The 16,338-nt window shown below is 44.0% G+C and overlaps 1 protein-coding gene across 1 annotated transcript; it reads right to left on the bottom strand.

Moving 5' to 3' along the window:
• Positions 1 to 5,646: 5,646 nt before the first annotated feature.
• On the bottom strand, positions 5,647 to 10,633 carry BMP10 (bone morphogenetic protein 10). The gene is made up of 2 exons (XM_074164266.1): positions 10,300 to 10,633; positions 5,647 to 6,590 (listed from the first exon to the last, which is right to left on the bottom strand). Exons 1-2 carry the CDS (start codon positions 10,631 to 10,633, stop codon positions 5,647 to 5,649), a joined length of 1,278 nt encoding a protein of 425 aa, XP_074020367.1.
• Positions 10,634 to 16,338: the final 5,705 nt, after the last annotated feature.

Here is a 16,338-nt window from a genome sequence, read left to right on the forward strand (position 1 = left end):
AAGAAGTTCATTTGCACAGCAGTGGGTCTGACAGTCTGCTTTCATGGGGAAATGCCCAGGCGTGCCAGGCCACAAACCCAGGTCTTCTTTGGGTTACAGCTGGGCCAACTACGTGTGTGGCCAGGTCTGTCCAGCTAAACTGGCCTAATTACAGCTTGTCACAAACCTGCCTCATTTTCTCTGGAGGATGACAGACATTTTTGGGGTGGCTTTCATCTGTTCTCATTTAGGCATCTAAACTCTAGAAATTCAAGTGCATGTGTGTTGTTGTGCCTTTGTTGTCTCTTTACTTCCATGTAAGAGAAAGGGGAACTGCCCCACGCTGGTGTCCTTATCTGGTGTCAGTTCCAGAGACAGCCTGGGTGGTTTCTATGCCATGTCAAGGCTTGGCCTCAAATGTGTCCCTTTTCACACCCAGGGAAACCACACCGTTACCCTGTGTGGGTACAGGAGAAAAGAACCACATTATTTCTCCCTTAGACTTCAAAGCAGGAGTTCAGAGTAAGACACGGGTCACGTTTTGTAGCTGGTTTCTGCTTTCTGTGACACTCTTCACTCCTGATGTTGCCTGTGCTAGAAATACACAGCTGTGGCCAAAATGCCTAGTCCCAGCTCCAATATTCAACAATAATACACTCCATATAATAAACCTCTTCTTCCAAGAGGTGCTGATAAGAATTTCCATTTTTAGTCAAGGGCAAACGAACCATTCAGCCTTTATTTGTTGCTGTTGCAATTGAAGAAGGAGCAGAAGCTAATTTTTAAACTTTTCCTGTAAATAGTGCATTAATGAAGACAGATGGGTCAGCAGTATAAACAAAAACTCTATCTCAAGCTAGTTTTGTTCTGGCTTTGTTTCCCAATATAGTAAGCAAACCCCCACCACCCCAGTTCCCATCCTATTAACTGTGTTTGCACTCCAAATGTTGAACCGGGTTATAAGGAAGTTTAAATTAACACTGGGCTGTAGTTTTTCAAATGCTTGAAGCAGATGTTCAAGTGCCAGGAAATCTTCCTCTCTTTTTTTTTTTTTTTTTTTCCCTGAAAATATCACAGATTTTGCTGGGGTTTGGCTCAGTGGGTTTCACCAAAAATACTTACCGGAACCTCTTGCGTTGCGCTGTAGGTAAGTCAGGCACCAAACTGCCCACGGCTGCTAAAAACCACAGGGTCCTTTGGTATCTCCAGGCTGTGGGAGGTCCTGGTTTGCTGTGCTCTCTGAGCAGCGTAAGAAGGGCAGTGCAGTAGTTGGAGCTTGGGGGAAGAGGATGGGCAGAGGTTTTGGCTCCTGCTTTGGGAGATGATTTTTTCCTAAGTGACTTCAGTTTTGGGGGGGGCTGATCCTCACGCTTTTAGCTCCTGAGTTGCTGCTCCCCCAGCAAGGCCCTCTGCCTTTGGAAAGAGATATGTGTCCACAATATTCAGGCATATTTTTTTTTTTTTCCCAAAGACTGACATTTGGGCACCTCCAAATGGAAGCAGCACGAGCCAGCACCAGGCGCTGCTCGGAAGAGGGGGTGCCACAACAATGTGGGGCTCTGCCCCTTCTCCCCAGGCTGCCCCAAACGTCCAGTCTGCCCTGAGCAAGGGGGCTGGGGGGGTGGAGGCAGCGGGGGCAGAAAAAGCCATGCTGAGCTGTCAGGCTTTAATGCTCAAAAAAACTGGGATTCTGTATCTTCAATCAGCTACTCAGGGTGAGCCTGGACTCCAGGGATCACACCCAAGAAAGGGATAATGCAGGAAAGCTTTAGCGGGAAATCTATTTAAGGAATTTTAGTCCATGTGCAGAGAGCTAAGAGATAGGGATCATTTAAGGGAACCTCCAACTTCCAAGTGCTTTGTGAGATCTGGCATTGGTGCTGAGTGCCTGCACAGGAGACACAGCTGTCACGATTTCTTCAAAGGCCAAGAAATGAGGAAGATGTCTCGAGTTCATGCTCTTCTGGAGGTATCGTGTGTGTTGATTTAAGAGCAGCAATCCAAGACCAAAGCTCTTCCCTCAGCTCCCTCGCTGATATGTTATCCAGGCTCTTCCTCTCTTTGTATCACTTCTTTCTGCCCCCACCCCTTTGCCTGTCCCCTCTATTTATACTGCAATCACTGCCCGGCATTCCACACAGCGCCCAGAAAAAAAGGGGCTTCGCATCTGCTTACACTTTCTTACACGTATTCAGTTACGCACAGAGGAAAGCAAAAATCCAACTGATATTGTTGATTGTGGTGAGACAGGGTTGCTGCCTCCTTTAGCTGCATGCAGTGATTCAGGGATAGATGGATGGACGGATGGATGGAAAGACAGATACTTCCATATTGAAGCTATATTTTTCCAAACCTTTCTAAAATTGGTTTGAGCTTTTAAGTCAAAAATCTGCTCGCACGTTGATATAAAACAGATCAGAAATGAAAGGAAAATCAATGCACACTACTATTTAATGTGAGAAATAAATTATTTTAGAAACAGAAGAACTCACAGCACTAATGTGGATGGATGGAAGGAAGGAATAAGGAAGGAAGGAGAAAAGAAGCAAAGAAAATGCAAGCATGCAGTGGAATACTTTTTTCAGGGACTGACGTTACCAGCACTTACGGCTTGGTGCCAGTGGCTCTTGTCATGCACTCACCAGTTATTTGTAAGTGTCTTATCCATATGGACAGGTGCATTTAAAGCCACGCACTTCTGAGTTTGCAGAAACAACCTTAATTTGCTACGTAGGGAAAGCTCTTTATAAAATAACTACCCCCATTTTTCTGGTGCTATTTTGCCTGATCTCTGTCATTTAATTGCATGAACACCCAGCAAATGTCTTTGCATAATTATACTCAAAGGTAGGGTAAAAGTAAGGTAAGGTTTTGCTCGTGAAGCAGGCATGCGATTCTAACAGACACACATCAATAAAAGAAATACCATCCTCAATAGGTCTAACCTCAGGTTGTGAACCACACAGGTGCAGCTGAAGGATCCAAGAGATGCTCAGTTTCCTCCCAAAATAGCGCAATAGGATAGACCTCATCCTTTCCGTTTTTTCACCACAAACTCTGGCTGAAATGCCCTTCGATCAGCAGTACAGTAAATCAGTGCAGTTACTACTAATAAAAGCCTGGCTGGCCCCTAATTCTAAAAAGCTATCACTGATATTTTGACTGAGCTGGTCAAAACTCACACATGCAGGTTTACTTACGGCTACAACTACATGCCTACCCACGTGTGCGCTGCACCAGAACACGCTGCATACCATCCGCTCTATTACAACAAATCTCCAGCAATAAGAGAGCGTGAAGGCAGCCGCTCTGCTTTGCTACGTGGTCACCTGGAAATTTATAGCCACTATGGGTGATTACAGTGGGCTGCTTCTTATTTTTGAGGCACAGGCAGCCCTCCTTGCTGTTCAGAAGTGCTGGTTCTGTTCAGTGAAGGACAGTGGTGCTAAAAGCACGCTGGTCTGATCACTGCCACGGGAACAGTCGCAGAAAAGAGATGATAAAAGCAAATGTCGGATTATCTCCCTAATGCTGGATTATCACTCCTAACAAGGTGAATGGCTTGTCTTGGCAAACGGCTTCATAAGAATTGTGGATAGTTTTGAAAGGATCTGTGCGGTCACACTTCAACCGTTGGCTGCTGCAGCTCATGTCAGCAGAGCGAGATGTCACACCTCTGACGAATTCTTTTAGCGTGCCATTAACCACGGACCGCGATTGCAGCGTGGCCGAGGGGAAAGGTCTGTGAGCGGTGTCAGTCACTCGCGGGGTGAGATCTGAGGCGGGCATAAAGCAATACAGCCCCACGGCACAGCCCACTATCTGGAAACACGCAGCAAGAGTGGAGACTGCATAATTCTACAATAAACTACACAGCTGGCCACTTACAGCAGTGATACCCCTGCAAGAGTAGTTATAGGTTGGACAAGACCATACGTGCCCCAGAATGCCATTTAAATCACTGCAGGGAGTGAACAGTTGTGTAAGCAAGGGAGAGAAGTGTGGTGTAGGGTATTTACAAATATCTAGGGGGAAAAAAAAACAGCAACCGCCACCTCTGCGGCAGCACAACTCAACAGAGAGATTCCATGTAAAATAGGATCAGTACAAGGTTTCATCCAAGTGGGATTACAACACAAGCACAAAAATAAAACATTCTGTATTCTACATTATATTACAAAGGCAGGCAGTCAATAAATAGGTCAATAAATTATGGGAAGCACAGAAGAGTATGTGTGAAAATAGGTGAAACTGGTTTTAGTTGGTGCATGATAAAGTCTTTTGTGTTCTTTCCCATGAAGTGTTAGAGTGATTCTTTCAAAGACCCTTATCACTTCCAGGGAAGATAACTTTCCCTTAAAAGTGTAAGGCAGATGCAGGGACAGTACGGTAGGCTCTGGTACAGGCTAAAAGAGTCAACGTCACTTACACTTTCCCAAGAATCTGACAAATTTGCAGCTTAGTATAAATAAAGTGACGGGTCTAATTGTTTCTCAGCTCCGACACCTTCTTATCATCACGATTGGTTGCAGAAGAGTGGTGGAAACATGGCATGTGACTCCATCATATATAGTTTAACCAGGAGCGGGGGGGGCAATATCTTTATGAATTGACAACTTCAGCACATGCATAAAGGAAAGATCCTCTCTATCTAGCTGGCACAAAGGGGGTTCCTTTCTGTGCCTCTCTATGCAGACTAAACGCAATGCTACCACTTGGCCATTTGAACTGGATTACGCAGCCGTGTCATGCACAACATACTGGACTGGGCATGGGGACTAGTTTTTAGCTGATATAAAGCGGTGCAATTTCAAGAATTCAGGAAATTCATCGCACTTATTTCTGCCACCTAAAGCTCTGGCCCTTGAGAGACAACGGACGGCCAAGGCAACAAAGCCAGCGCTGCTTCACACAGGGTGCTTTTGTAATAAACATGCAGAGGGGGAATCTCTGCCGTTGCAGGTCAGAGTGCTGCACGAGCCGGGCATCGCTCCCGGGCCCATCGCTTTACTGAGAAACACAGGGAAGGCAATGGATCCCTTCCTCTCCCAGTACCGGGTCATCCCTGCCAGTTACCGCTAACTGAGACAGGGAAAGATTAAGAAAAAAGGAAAAAAGTCTAACACCTTATTGTGCTTTAGTGATTTAGGAGCTTGAGAGTTATCAGGACATAAGATCTACAGTTAAGTTTTAAAAAAAAAATCTGAGCATGTAAAGATCTTTATAAAGATTTTTCACAAAACTAAACAATCTGGGTGTGTATTGCCCATAGTTTAACCTATCTTTAGTAGCTCTGGAAATCCCTACAGATGCCAATCAACATTTATAAAGTACAAAAATATGCTTTTATTTCTGTGAATTTGAATGTGCCCCCTTGGCACAAAGAGCCCTCCCAAAAAATCCAGTGATCTGCTCTATGCCCTGATCAGAAGAGAGACTCAGTCATAATTTGGACAGCAAAGAACAGCAAGAAGCAAGCAATGGAACAAAATATACATTCCCTACAGTCGTATGACTTGCCCATTCCCCATAACAGGAAACATACAATTATCTGTACATGCCTCTTTAAATAACCTTATTAAATAGGAAATCCGAAATGTACAAATTTACAGACTGAATCATTAAATACCTCCCCTGTGCACTCCCCTGTGCATGCATTCCCTGCTACTATCTGCAGCCGCACTCTGATACCACCATGCCTTCGTATTTGAACTTGTAGGTGACCACCCCCGCATCTAAGTAGAGAATAGAGATGGGATCAAGTTTGGTGGGCACACAGCAGGCCTTGGAGGCTTTCTGAGGATTCTTCAGGTGAACCAAAGTCTGGACAATAGCATGTTTCGTTGGTGTGACGTGCTCTGTTAAAGGGTATGCGCACACTCCGTGGCACTCGTAAGCTTCGTATCCCGCCGGGGCGATGATCCAGGAATCCCAGCCAATCTCCTTGAAATCTATGTAGAGCGGAGTCTTTTTGCAGTAGTTGCCTTTTGCATTCCTCCGGATTCGGGCAGTAGAGTCATAAATTATGTTGGAGCGCATCTGGAGTAGCGCCTCTTCACCAGGCTGGCCATGGAAATTGCCAACCTCCAGGTTCTCCAAGTCCAGGAGCTGCTCATGGTCTATCATTTCGTTCAGCTCTTGCTTCTCCTCTTTTTTGTCGTTGCTTTGGTCATCAGAGAACACAATCAACAGGGGCACGTGCTTAGCCTCAGAGTTGATGTCGATATCGAGTTTACCCTCTCCATTCTGCTCCTCCCCTTCCCTGCTCTCTATATGAACTTCCAGCCGGTGTGTGGTCAGCCCTGCCCTTCGCCAACGCCTGATGGCCTCAGTGACCTCAAAGCTCTCCCACTCGCTGCTCGTGCCGTAGATCTGCCTGGATGCCAGTGCCACTGTCTTTCTCTCCTCTCCTACCCCCATATGGTCATTTTCCAGCACTTCAACAATGGTGACCTTCCGGTCAAGCCCATCGTAGAGCATTTGGTCTCGCTCCACCAAGGTGTAGAGCCTCAGCTCTGCCATGATGATTTCTTCATGATGAGGGATGGAAACATTGAACAGAAGAGGATATTTCCGAATTCCTGTAACACCAATAGGGTGGGAAGCCAAGTCTGGAAATGACAAAGATCAAATATTTTAGAAGGGTCAATACATACAGTAACGCAGGCACCAAACTTCATCTGACATGTTTTGCATTGCTTGGTTTCAGCTGAACACTTCCAGCAGAGTGTTTTTTCATCATTTCCCAAAACTGTACTTGTAAAAAAGGCCAACTTTATTTTAGATGTCTAAGGACAGCAAGATCCCAGACATGATAAAGACCATAAATCTGGATTCATAGATTCTCTTTCTATCCCCATGCCTTCCGGGGACTTCCTTGTCCTGGAAGGATAACATATTAGAAATGTGTTGCCTAATACTGAAACAAAATCACTTCTAGGTCCCTGCACAGTAACCCTTTAAGAAATGAGGGAAAACATTCATCAGTGCAGGAGAGGAAGGGAAGAAGGATCTAGCACTGGAATGAACATGGGATGGATGACACAGAAGCTGCATATACAAGACCACAGGCTGTATCTCTGTCGGCTGAGCATTTCTGTGCCAGCAAGTGTTCCCTTCTGCTGAAACATCCCTCAGAAACTGAAAGGGCCAAGCACTAAGGGAGGAAAAGTAGCATCAGAAGATGTAAAGACTGGTTTACTACTTCTTCCTTGTTAGGAAGAGTAGGCAGTGAACAACCAGTGTGAACCATCAGGCAGCAGAAATCCTGCCACAGGCTCAACGGGCTTCAAGTGAGCAGTCAAACAGCTGTACTCAGCCAGGCACTTTTGGCAGCTTTAGTTAATAAAACATATAAGAAGTACATAATATCTGCTTGTCAGTCAGGCTGTCTGTCCTATCTGCATTGTTTGTTTATACACAGGCAATATGCATTTCTTCACACAATGCAGGATTCTTAGCTCATGATTGTGTATTTGTTGCTGAATGACTGTGCTGTCTACTTGGAACTCAGAAGACAGATTAGGACATAGGGACTATGGGTAACATTTCTGCAAAGGCAAACTACTTGTGACCTATTACTATCTTCATCTCTGACTTCTCCAATTTTGATATGTTTGTAGAAAAAAATGACACTGATAAAGTTGCAAGTATTGGCCATGCTCCATCAGTGCACTTAAGCAAGCAGTTAACTTAAGCACATGACTTATCCTACTTAATTTCGGTTTTGAGGCACCTGCCCTTTTGGTTTGTTTTTCCATTTTGCACTTTCATCTGTTCATATATGAAAAAAAAAAAAAAAAAAAAAAAGGTGATTGTGCTTGTATTTCCCTACCTGTCAATTGATAAAGGTAGCGGCTGAATCTGCTCTGCACAATGCCCAGGGAGGAGGAGCAGGCCGTGAGCTGGAAGACAACGCTATTCACGCTTAGCTGTAACCTCCATACGGGAAGGAATTGCTGGGATTTCCTCGAGCTCGACACGCTAAAGCAAGTCTGCAGTGATTACACATGATGACAGGAGGGAGAAATGCCACCTGGCCGTATGGAAGGTGTAATTCACCAGGAGGCAGGGGAAAGCAGGCAAGCACTAGCAGGGCATGAGAAGTTTTCAATTCCAATTCAGGATGTGACTTCGCTCTTTAGCTAGAAAGTCCACAGGTTACCAGTACAGCCCCAGCTGGGCCAGGAAGGGAGATCTCCAATCCATAGGAAGAGAAAAATTTCCCTTAAGACCCTTGTTAAAGTTTTAAGAACTGATTACAGTCACATTTACAATGGGGACGTTACAGTTCATGGGTTAAAACGAAGAGCTAATTCCAGCCATGCAGCTCATTATACTTCTATAATGTTCTTATAACAAATTTAATAAACAATTTAATGGATAATAATGAAGCTACCATTACTGCCAATTTCCAGTGGGCAGGTGAACAAAAAAATGTACCTGGTCCACTGTGTTGGTCCTTACAAGTAATTAATTTCTCTATCAAAAGAGCTCTTTAACATGAAATGGACAGTTCTTCATTATACAGACTTCCAGGACAGATAACAAACACTAATTGCATAGTCCCTCTAACTGCATGCGTTTATGAAGTTGTCTTAACATCAGCAATCTCACTTCTCACTTGGATTGGAAGAGGTGAGAGAAATACTGGAATGCCAGAAGGTTAATCCGAGTTTCCCCCAAGTGGTGCAGAACCTGGGCCGTGAGGAAACGGCATCGAACGCCCTGGCTCCCGAGCACGGAATGGCCAGCGCCACGTGTACCACCAGCCAAGGCTCAGGCTGCACCACTGGCAACGCTGCAAACCTGAACGAATTTTGGGTTTGCCAACGGAATGAATTCAGATTTACATCACTAAACCACACTGTATTTTATTCGTTAGCACATTGTACTCGGCAATTTTTATCCCATTTATTTTTCCAAATAGTGCATAGTGAGAAAAGAACAACGCGCGTTGCTGCATGTCCTCCTTCAGGCTGATGAGCAGTGACAGGCACGGCTGGTCAGATGAGTGACCCTTCACCAACGGGTGCAACTGCTTTGCTACCAACCCTTCAATACATCTCTCCACAGTGGAGAAAAGAATACGTAAAGAAGATATAAACCCCAATGGAGCGCCTCTTCAAACCAGAAACATGTTGCTGGTAAAGGGTGCCCAGGCCCGGCAGAAGGACGGGGCCAAACAGAGCTCTTGGGTTCTCTCCTGGCATCCCACTGTGCTCCAAAACTGAAAGGACTTGCTCGTAGCCTCTCCTTAAAGCTCATCACTTTGAAATTGCAAATGTTAGAAAAAAGCAGTAACAACTTCTATACTTCATTATAGTATATAATAGTAGTAGTATAGTATATATACTATATATATACTATATATATACTAATAGTATATAGTATATTATTATATACTTCATTAATTAGGCTAACAAAGGATGAGGGAAGCCCCAAGGCAGTTTGGATAGTTGCATGTACCCCTGAGTAGTTAAAAAGACTGAAAGCACTTGTATTTGCCGGGTGGAGGAATCAGTATTTGGGCAATGACTAGTTGAAAAACGTTTTTAACATAAAACCTGTATTGGCACAAATCGGTATTGAGAAATTATTGAATGTTAGCACTGGAACATTATCTTCTCCTTGTTGAACTGAGAGGAAATGCTGAAGCAGAAACATATAGGGAAACGATCTACGGTCACAATTAAGCTTCTTCAGCTTTTTTTTTCTTTTTTTTGTAATATGAAATATTCTAGTCCTCCGAAGTAGAACCTAAAGGTTATCCAAAATTCTGCTTCGCTATATATTTGCTGGACTGCGCTCAGATGTCAAAGGAAGAAAACATTACAAATCCCATGAGGATCAATAGCGAGAGGATATTATCAGAAAGCCGTATTTGGTTAAGCTCATAATAGGAAAATATTGCACCTTTGAACAGCGTGTAAAAACATTCCTTGCATTGATTTCAAATATTACTTAAGGTATCCATTTGAAAAATCACCCAGGTAATTGCAAATGATGTGTGTCATTACGGGATAATGAAAATGATGCACCCAAATTATACTTGGTGCCATCCTAACATTAAAGAAATATCTTCTTCCCCCCAAACCTTGCAGTCTCAAAAGCAGAGGACAAGGGATGTCTCTCACGAGCAGTGGGGTGTGGGGCACACTGGGACAAGCAGTGCTGGCTGCCTATTTCCCACACCATCCTTACTGAAGGGCCTTTTTTTCCCCTGGTGCGGTTCATACTCCATGCTGCATAAATACGGTTCACACTGACTATAAAGAGGCTCGTTTCTATTTACTTCTCCTACAGATGCACATATCTTACCTTCGTTTTTGAAGCTCCTAATAATATTTGCGGATGGCATAGATGTCCTATCAGTGGCAAACCTGTTGTACAGCTCTAGCATGTACTCTGGTGGATCCACCTTGGCCGTTTCATGCAGGGGAATGTCAGAGAGGTTCAATGTCTTCAAAAACTCATTTTTCATATTCTGAAGCAGCGTGTTGAAATCAACGCCATCCTGCTCGGAGAGAATCTCGTCGAAAAGAGGCACATCTTCCTCCAAGGAAGAGTGCTCCAAGCTCAGGATGGGACTGCCAGTGGCAAGGTGAACCGAGAGACAGAGGACAGCCCACAGCTGGACGACTACAGAATCCATGACTTCGCTCTAACTCCGACCGCACTCAACAAGCTCTAGCTCTCCTGTGGGCTAAGTGGTGGTTTTATCCACTGGGTTGTACGCGGCTTGTGTCACAGAGAGATGACAAGTTTGGAAGCTCTTGTCTTGAAACTTGTGATCCGTCCTGTCTGTCTCCCCTTCCCCCTCCCCAAAACCAGGTCTCGGTAATTGGATATGGCTCGCTCTCTTCTATGGTCGCCCTCCCTCTCTTATCTCGTGCAGTGTAAGCTGTTCACCAGATTTCTTGCTATCTCGCAATCCCCCTTCCCTTAATGAGCGTTTTGTAAACATTCTGCTAGGACACTTGGAGATAGGACAAGTTTCTCCTCAGAGAGGAACTGCTCTTTCTCTCTGCCTCCTGGTAGCTGACTTCCTTTGCTGTGCGCGAACAACTCTCATCCACACAGATTTCAAGCCAACATGTAAATTCTACAGATCCTCTATCCAAACCCATCAGTTTCACACCAAGGGCAAAGAATAGCTCCCTTAAGGTGACAACTCTGCCTTTTTCAGAATCATCTTAGAGCAAAGTCTTTACATTACTCTTACAAAGGAGCTTCTTTGGGAAAAGCTCCATTCTTCAGCGCTCGTACAGCACAAGGCACGGGAGAGGAGCTCTGGGCACTGCCACCAAACGGCAGCCACAAGGCCCTGAGTGCCGATGAGCGAGGAGAATTTCTCCCATTGCAACTCCAAAGCCGTGCTTTGCGAGGGCTCTGCTGGGAGAAGCGCTTTGAAGAGAGATCAAATGCGAGCCAGAGAGCAGGGCTTGTAAAGATGGGCCTTGATTTTTTTTTGATGCAGGCACCATACACCTGCATTGGCACCACACAGTTTGTGATGTTTATTTTCCCTATAAACCACTCTTTCCTCACCTAAACATTAACACTAGTTGAATGCCAGGGGTCAGTGCTGCGTGCCGTACAAACGCTCAGAAACAGAGAGAGGACTGGAATATTTGCAAACGGTTCAGAAAATCTTTCCTTCCCTCTTCATGTTGTATATGTGACTTGGCAGGTTACAGTTATTCCCGATTTAGTCACAGCACTGCCAAGAGGCTGTCTAAAAATTATTGAAAACACACAAAGACCAACAGACTACTTTGACTTCACCTTCTCATCAACTCAAATAGCTCAGAGGCAAATGTGGGGAATATGGAAATGATTTTGCCAAAAAAGATGTGCTAAGATCATTTAGTGGCCTTTTTTGCTTTGGTGTGCAAATTTCAACAAAATGTGAGCATTGTGCATACAAAAATTGGTCCAGTTCTCAGATAACATTGTCCACTCAAATCTCTTTGTTCTTCACAGACTTTTTGGAAGTGCCCTTGTGTTGGGAACAGCCAGAGCTCGGCTGTGCCCGAGTGGTTCAGTGCCAAAGAGAAAGAGCCATTTCTTCTCACGTCTGCTGCAGATTGTCTCCTTGCAAGCACTAAGAACCTCACCCAAAGACCAAACCACTGTCCTGCTGATTTTTCTGGACTCTGTTTTTTTATTATGGGTAAGCACATCCATTGATGTGTTACCCCATCTCTGCAACTTTCTTCCTTCTTCAATAGCCCAAATCTATCGCTGTCAGAAATGGCGACAACTCCACCTGACTTAACGAGAAGGGTACTCAAGCCAGGCCTGTTTAAAACCCACTCTCTATTTTTTTCATAAACACCAGTATCTTTGTGAAAATAATGTGCAGTATTGATGTCACAGAGCCAGACTTCAGCATGGCCTTTTAACCTCGTTTATTCAACTTTTCTTCTTCTAAACATGGGGAACTTGACAACAAAAGCTAAATACATTATCAAGGTCCCTGTTATTGCCACACTACATTAGAATAAGGTATTTGAGCTTAGGAAGATTCATTTAGATTTCGTTTTGGAGACCTGTGCAAGTTTATCTATGACTCCTCTGCAGCCTTCTCAAAGGCTCGTCTCTGAATATTGTGGCTTTCCAGAGCTAAGCACAGAAAACTTAGAGAAATTTTGGAGCAGAGTTCAGGTCACATCTGTTAATTAACTGTAAAAGAAAAGCATGATCTGATCTTCTTTTTCTTGGTGGTTCATCACCTGACTATGCTGAACTAAGGCATAGGAAGTGAGATTAACATTAAAAACAATGAGAATAGATTTAGCCTTAACTCTTTGATGCAGCACGACACTGGCTGCTGTAAAGGAAAACCTTCAGGATGGCTGGTGACCACCAGCTGTGCAGGTAGGAGATTTGTCATGAGAGCAATAGCACCTACAGAAGTGGTTTTCTTTTTTTTATACTTAAATAGTGACTTCAGAAATTTTGATTTGTTAAAATGCAGATACCATTAGATGAAAGAGAGAAACATTTAAGAGGAACCGCTTGCTGGAAGGCAGCAGGTGCTGAACCTTCTCAGCACTTCTCAGCACATTGCCTTGTCCCCAGTCCTTGCCCGTGTCCCGTTTTCCTTCTCAGACGACAGGAGTAACGGCCTGACTGCACAGCACACGCATCGCTGAGCTCGTAAGCACCGGGATCCACGGTATTATGTGGCTCCCTTCTGAGGGTCTGCGGTTTTCTCTGAGATTTAGAGCTGAAGGTTTTGAATTAAACAGGATTTCTTTAGCGTTTGTGTGGCTCTGAGGTTTTCAGCTGAATCTCCTCTCTGGCTGTTGTGGGGACTGCACCTGGCCCTTAACCTCACCTTGGGTGAAATCCTTCTGTTACTCTCTTAATCCAGATGAACAATTCTAGAGCCAGAGAGGATTTTCTAGGTTGACTCTGCTTTTCTATGAATTAAAGCTTAGTCTGCTGTGCAGCTCTGGTTCGCTGGGTGACAAAACTGCACAGCGTTACTTTCAGTGCTCCGGCGCTGGGGCTGCCCCCCCGTCCTCTCCAAGCCCCGCTAAATCCAGACATATTTTCTATCAATCTCTAACTTCACACCCTGCAGATATAAATATGTAAAGTAAGAAGTAGCGTGCGCACAGTGATCTGACATTCGTTTCCTAACCCACAAATATGTCATCTTGATTCAGTGGCTCATTAGGAGCACAATTACTGCTCAGACATTCCAACCGTCCTTGCATTTCCGCTCTCGTTCTGATAACTCCTAGAACAATAGCGTATTGAAGGGCAATGCAGCCGGCTGTGCTATATGAAAATACGTATTTGCTGAGTTTCCTAGTTTATTCAATTTAGACTTCTCATCTCCTCATCCTGCCAGATGAGGAATACCCACAGAGTACATCTGATATAAAAGCAGCTTCTTGTTTTCTTGGGTTGCAGGCTGAGGAATTTAACACATGCCTTTTTTTTTTTTCCTGAATTAAGATGTTTGACAGAAGAGCTTTATTTCATGTCACTGAAATGAAGAGGTTTGGCCTGCAATACAATTTACATGCACAATAAGTGTCCTAGAAAGGAAATTACTCTCCAAAAAATCTATGCTAAGTAGATTAACTGAGGTAGCTGGAGAGGGAACATTAATAAGCATTACTGTTTAATTACTATTAAATCTGTAGCATAAGCAATGATGCCGTTTCACTTATGGTGCATCAGATAGGCAGAGTTGTAGAAAAGTCTCAGCCCTCACTCCTGGGCAGTTTGTATTCATTTCCCCAGTGAATTTGCAGTTGTACAGAGGAAAATGTGGCTAATAAAAACCTAACCCTCCGCTTCGAACCTGGCAGTGCCAGGGAACAACTTTCAGCGTGTGCACGGCACTGTTTAATTAATGTTTCACCCTTCCTGTCGGAGCTGGTGGCTGGTGGAGGTGGCACGATGGGTTGGCCACTCTCCATTCTTATGCCATGGCTAGAACTGGAGGGGAAAATGAGCCCAAAGAGCAGAAAGTGGCCTTTCCTCACTGCATGAAGCAGCTCGGGGACAACCAGAAGTGCCGCTGACACGGCGGTGGCCAGGGCCATGCCGCAGCTCCTGGGAACCACTCACTTGTCGAAAGGGTCGGTCCTGAAGATTGTGGGGCTCCAAAATAGACTCTAATCTCAGGCACCCCACAACTTCCTCCAGGCCGATGCCTCCACGGCTTCTTCTGTCAAGAGGCAGCAGAAGAGCACGGGTTTGAGTAGGAATGTGTGAAGCAAGCTCTGTGCTGAAAGGCTAGAAAGTGAAGCCAGGCTTTACCAAGTGTCAAGGTCGATGATATACAAGATCGAAAGGGTGTGATGCTCCTCCGGGTAAGAGGAAGTGGGGAAAAAGAATGTGAAGTGTTTTTTAAGCATCCTCACCCCTCCTTAGTCTGATTTTTGGAATGGACGAGCACCTGCTCTCACTAACACACTGAGAGCAGATCGGGATGTGGAGCGCTTCCCTGGAGAAAGTGATTAATGTCTGTTTATGTGTCCTGGGCTTTCTGGACATGAATAGTTCCTCAGTGAATAAACAGAGAGTTTGCCAGTTAGTTATAATGTCACATGTAATTTCTCCAGGCATAAAAACTCTGTGGATTTTGGTTCACTAGTCCATACCTTAACAAATTTAATTAACATTTTAAAATTAGATTATTATTACATAGTAGGATTTTTTTAAAAACATTGAAAAAAAGTTTCCTTCTTTCTATTTTGTTTTCCTTTTTCTCTAAAGGTTTCTAATTGATTCTAGTGAAAGAATCTCTCAGAAAACACCACCAAGCAAAACCAAACAGATTAAAGTTTCAGTAGAGGAAAACAGAATTGTCCCTGCTTTAAATACAGAAGCATTATTGAAAAGCAAATATTCCTTAGAGTTTCTTTTTTTTTTTTTTTTTTTTTTAATATTTGAAAAGAGATATTTGTTGAAAAAATATTCAATTAAATAATCTGCTGGAGGGGGAGAGAATATTAAAACTTTGTCTGCCTTGCTTATATATGAATATAAATATCACAGGTAGAACTGTGGCTAGAAGGTGGAAGCAAGAGCATTTCTCTCATCCAGTATGAGCTTTTGGGGATGTTTCTTATAGATCTTCAAACTGCAACTCCAAATCCCCATATTTAGGACAGGTGAGACAGGAAACCTAACAAGCATCAAACGTTGTCAGTATCCTATGATTTCAAAGAGCTTTACAATTTTCATTTAAGTTTTATGCTTACTTGTCAGCGGCACAGTTAGACGCTCACATCTACAATAGATAAGAAACAAATCCCGTCGCCCAAGAACGTAGGCTGTATGCAAAGAGACACACAGGGCAGCAAAGGGAAGCATCCCTGTTTCAAGGTAGAAAATCTATCAAATGCCTTGCCCAAGGTAGCAGAGGACACAGACAGCAGAGACAGCAACCGTACCTCAGTTTCCAGAACTCAAAATGCAATGCTCTGCTTCATCTCAAGAAAATATCCCATCCCATCCTGCTCCTGCAACGGATTTGCATTATAGCACATGGGAACCTCTGCTTCTGTGCTAAAACCTTTGAGAAAAAAAAAAAGTCAAGCCTGGAAGTCTTTTCTATATGACACAGAGAGCTGTCACTCAGCCACACAACTGCTTTTGCCCACAAGTAATATAGCATTAATAAAGAAGAAAAGGGTGTGTTTTAATGGAAGAACAGAAGTGCCTTTGGAGACTTTAACCAGCGCTCAAAACCACTGAGAACAGTCTGAAAAAACCCCACATATTTTTCCCCTGCACAGTGTCAGGAGTTATAGGACAAATGTCTATCACAGCACTTGGATCGAACCTCAACATTCAGACTGAATCGACATGACATCTTGTTGAGAA

This window comes from Numenius arquata, chromosome 26, assembly GCF_964106895.1.
Source record: "Numenius arquata chromosome 26, bNumArq3.hap1.1, whole genome shotgun sequence".
Lineage (NCBI taxonomy): Eukaryota > Metazoa > Chordata > Aves > Charadriiformes > Scolopacidae > Numenius > Numenius arquata.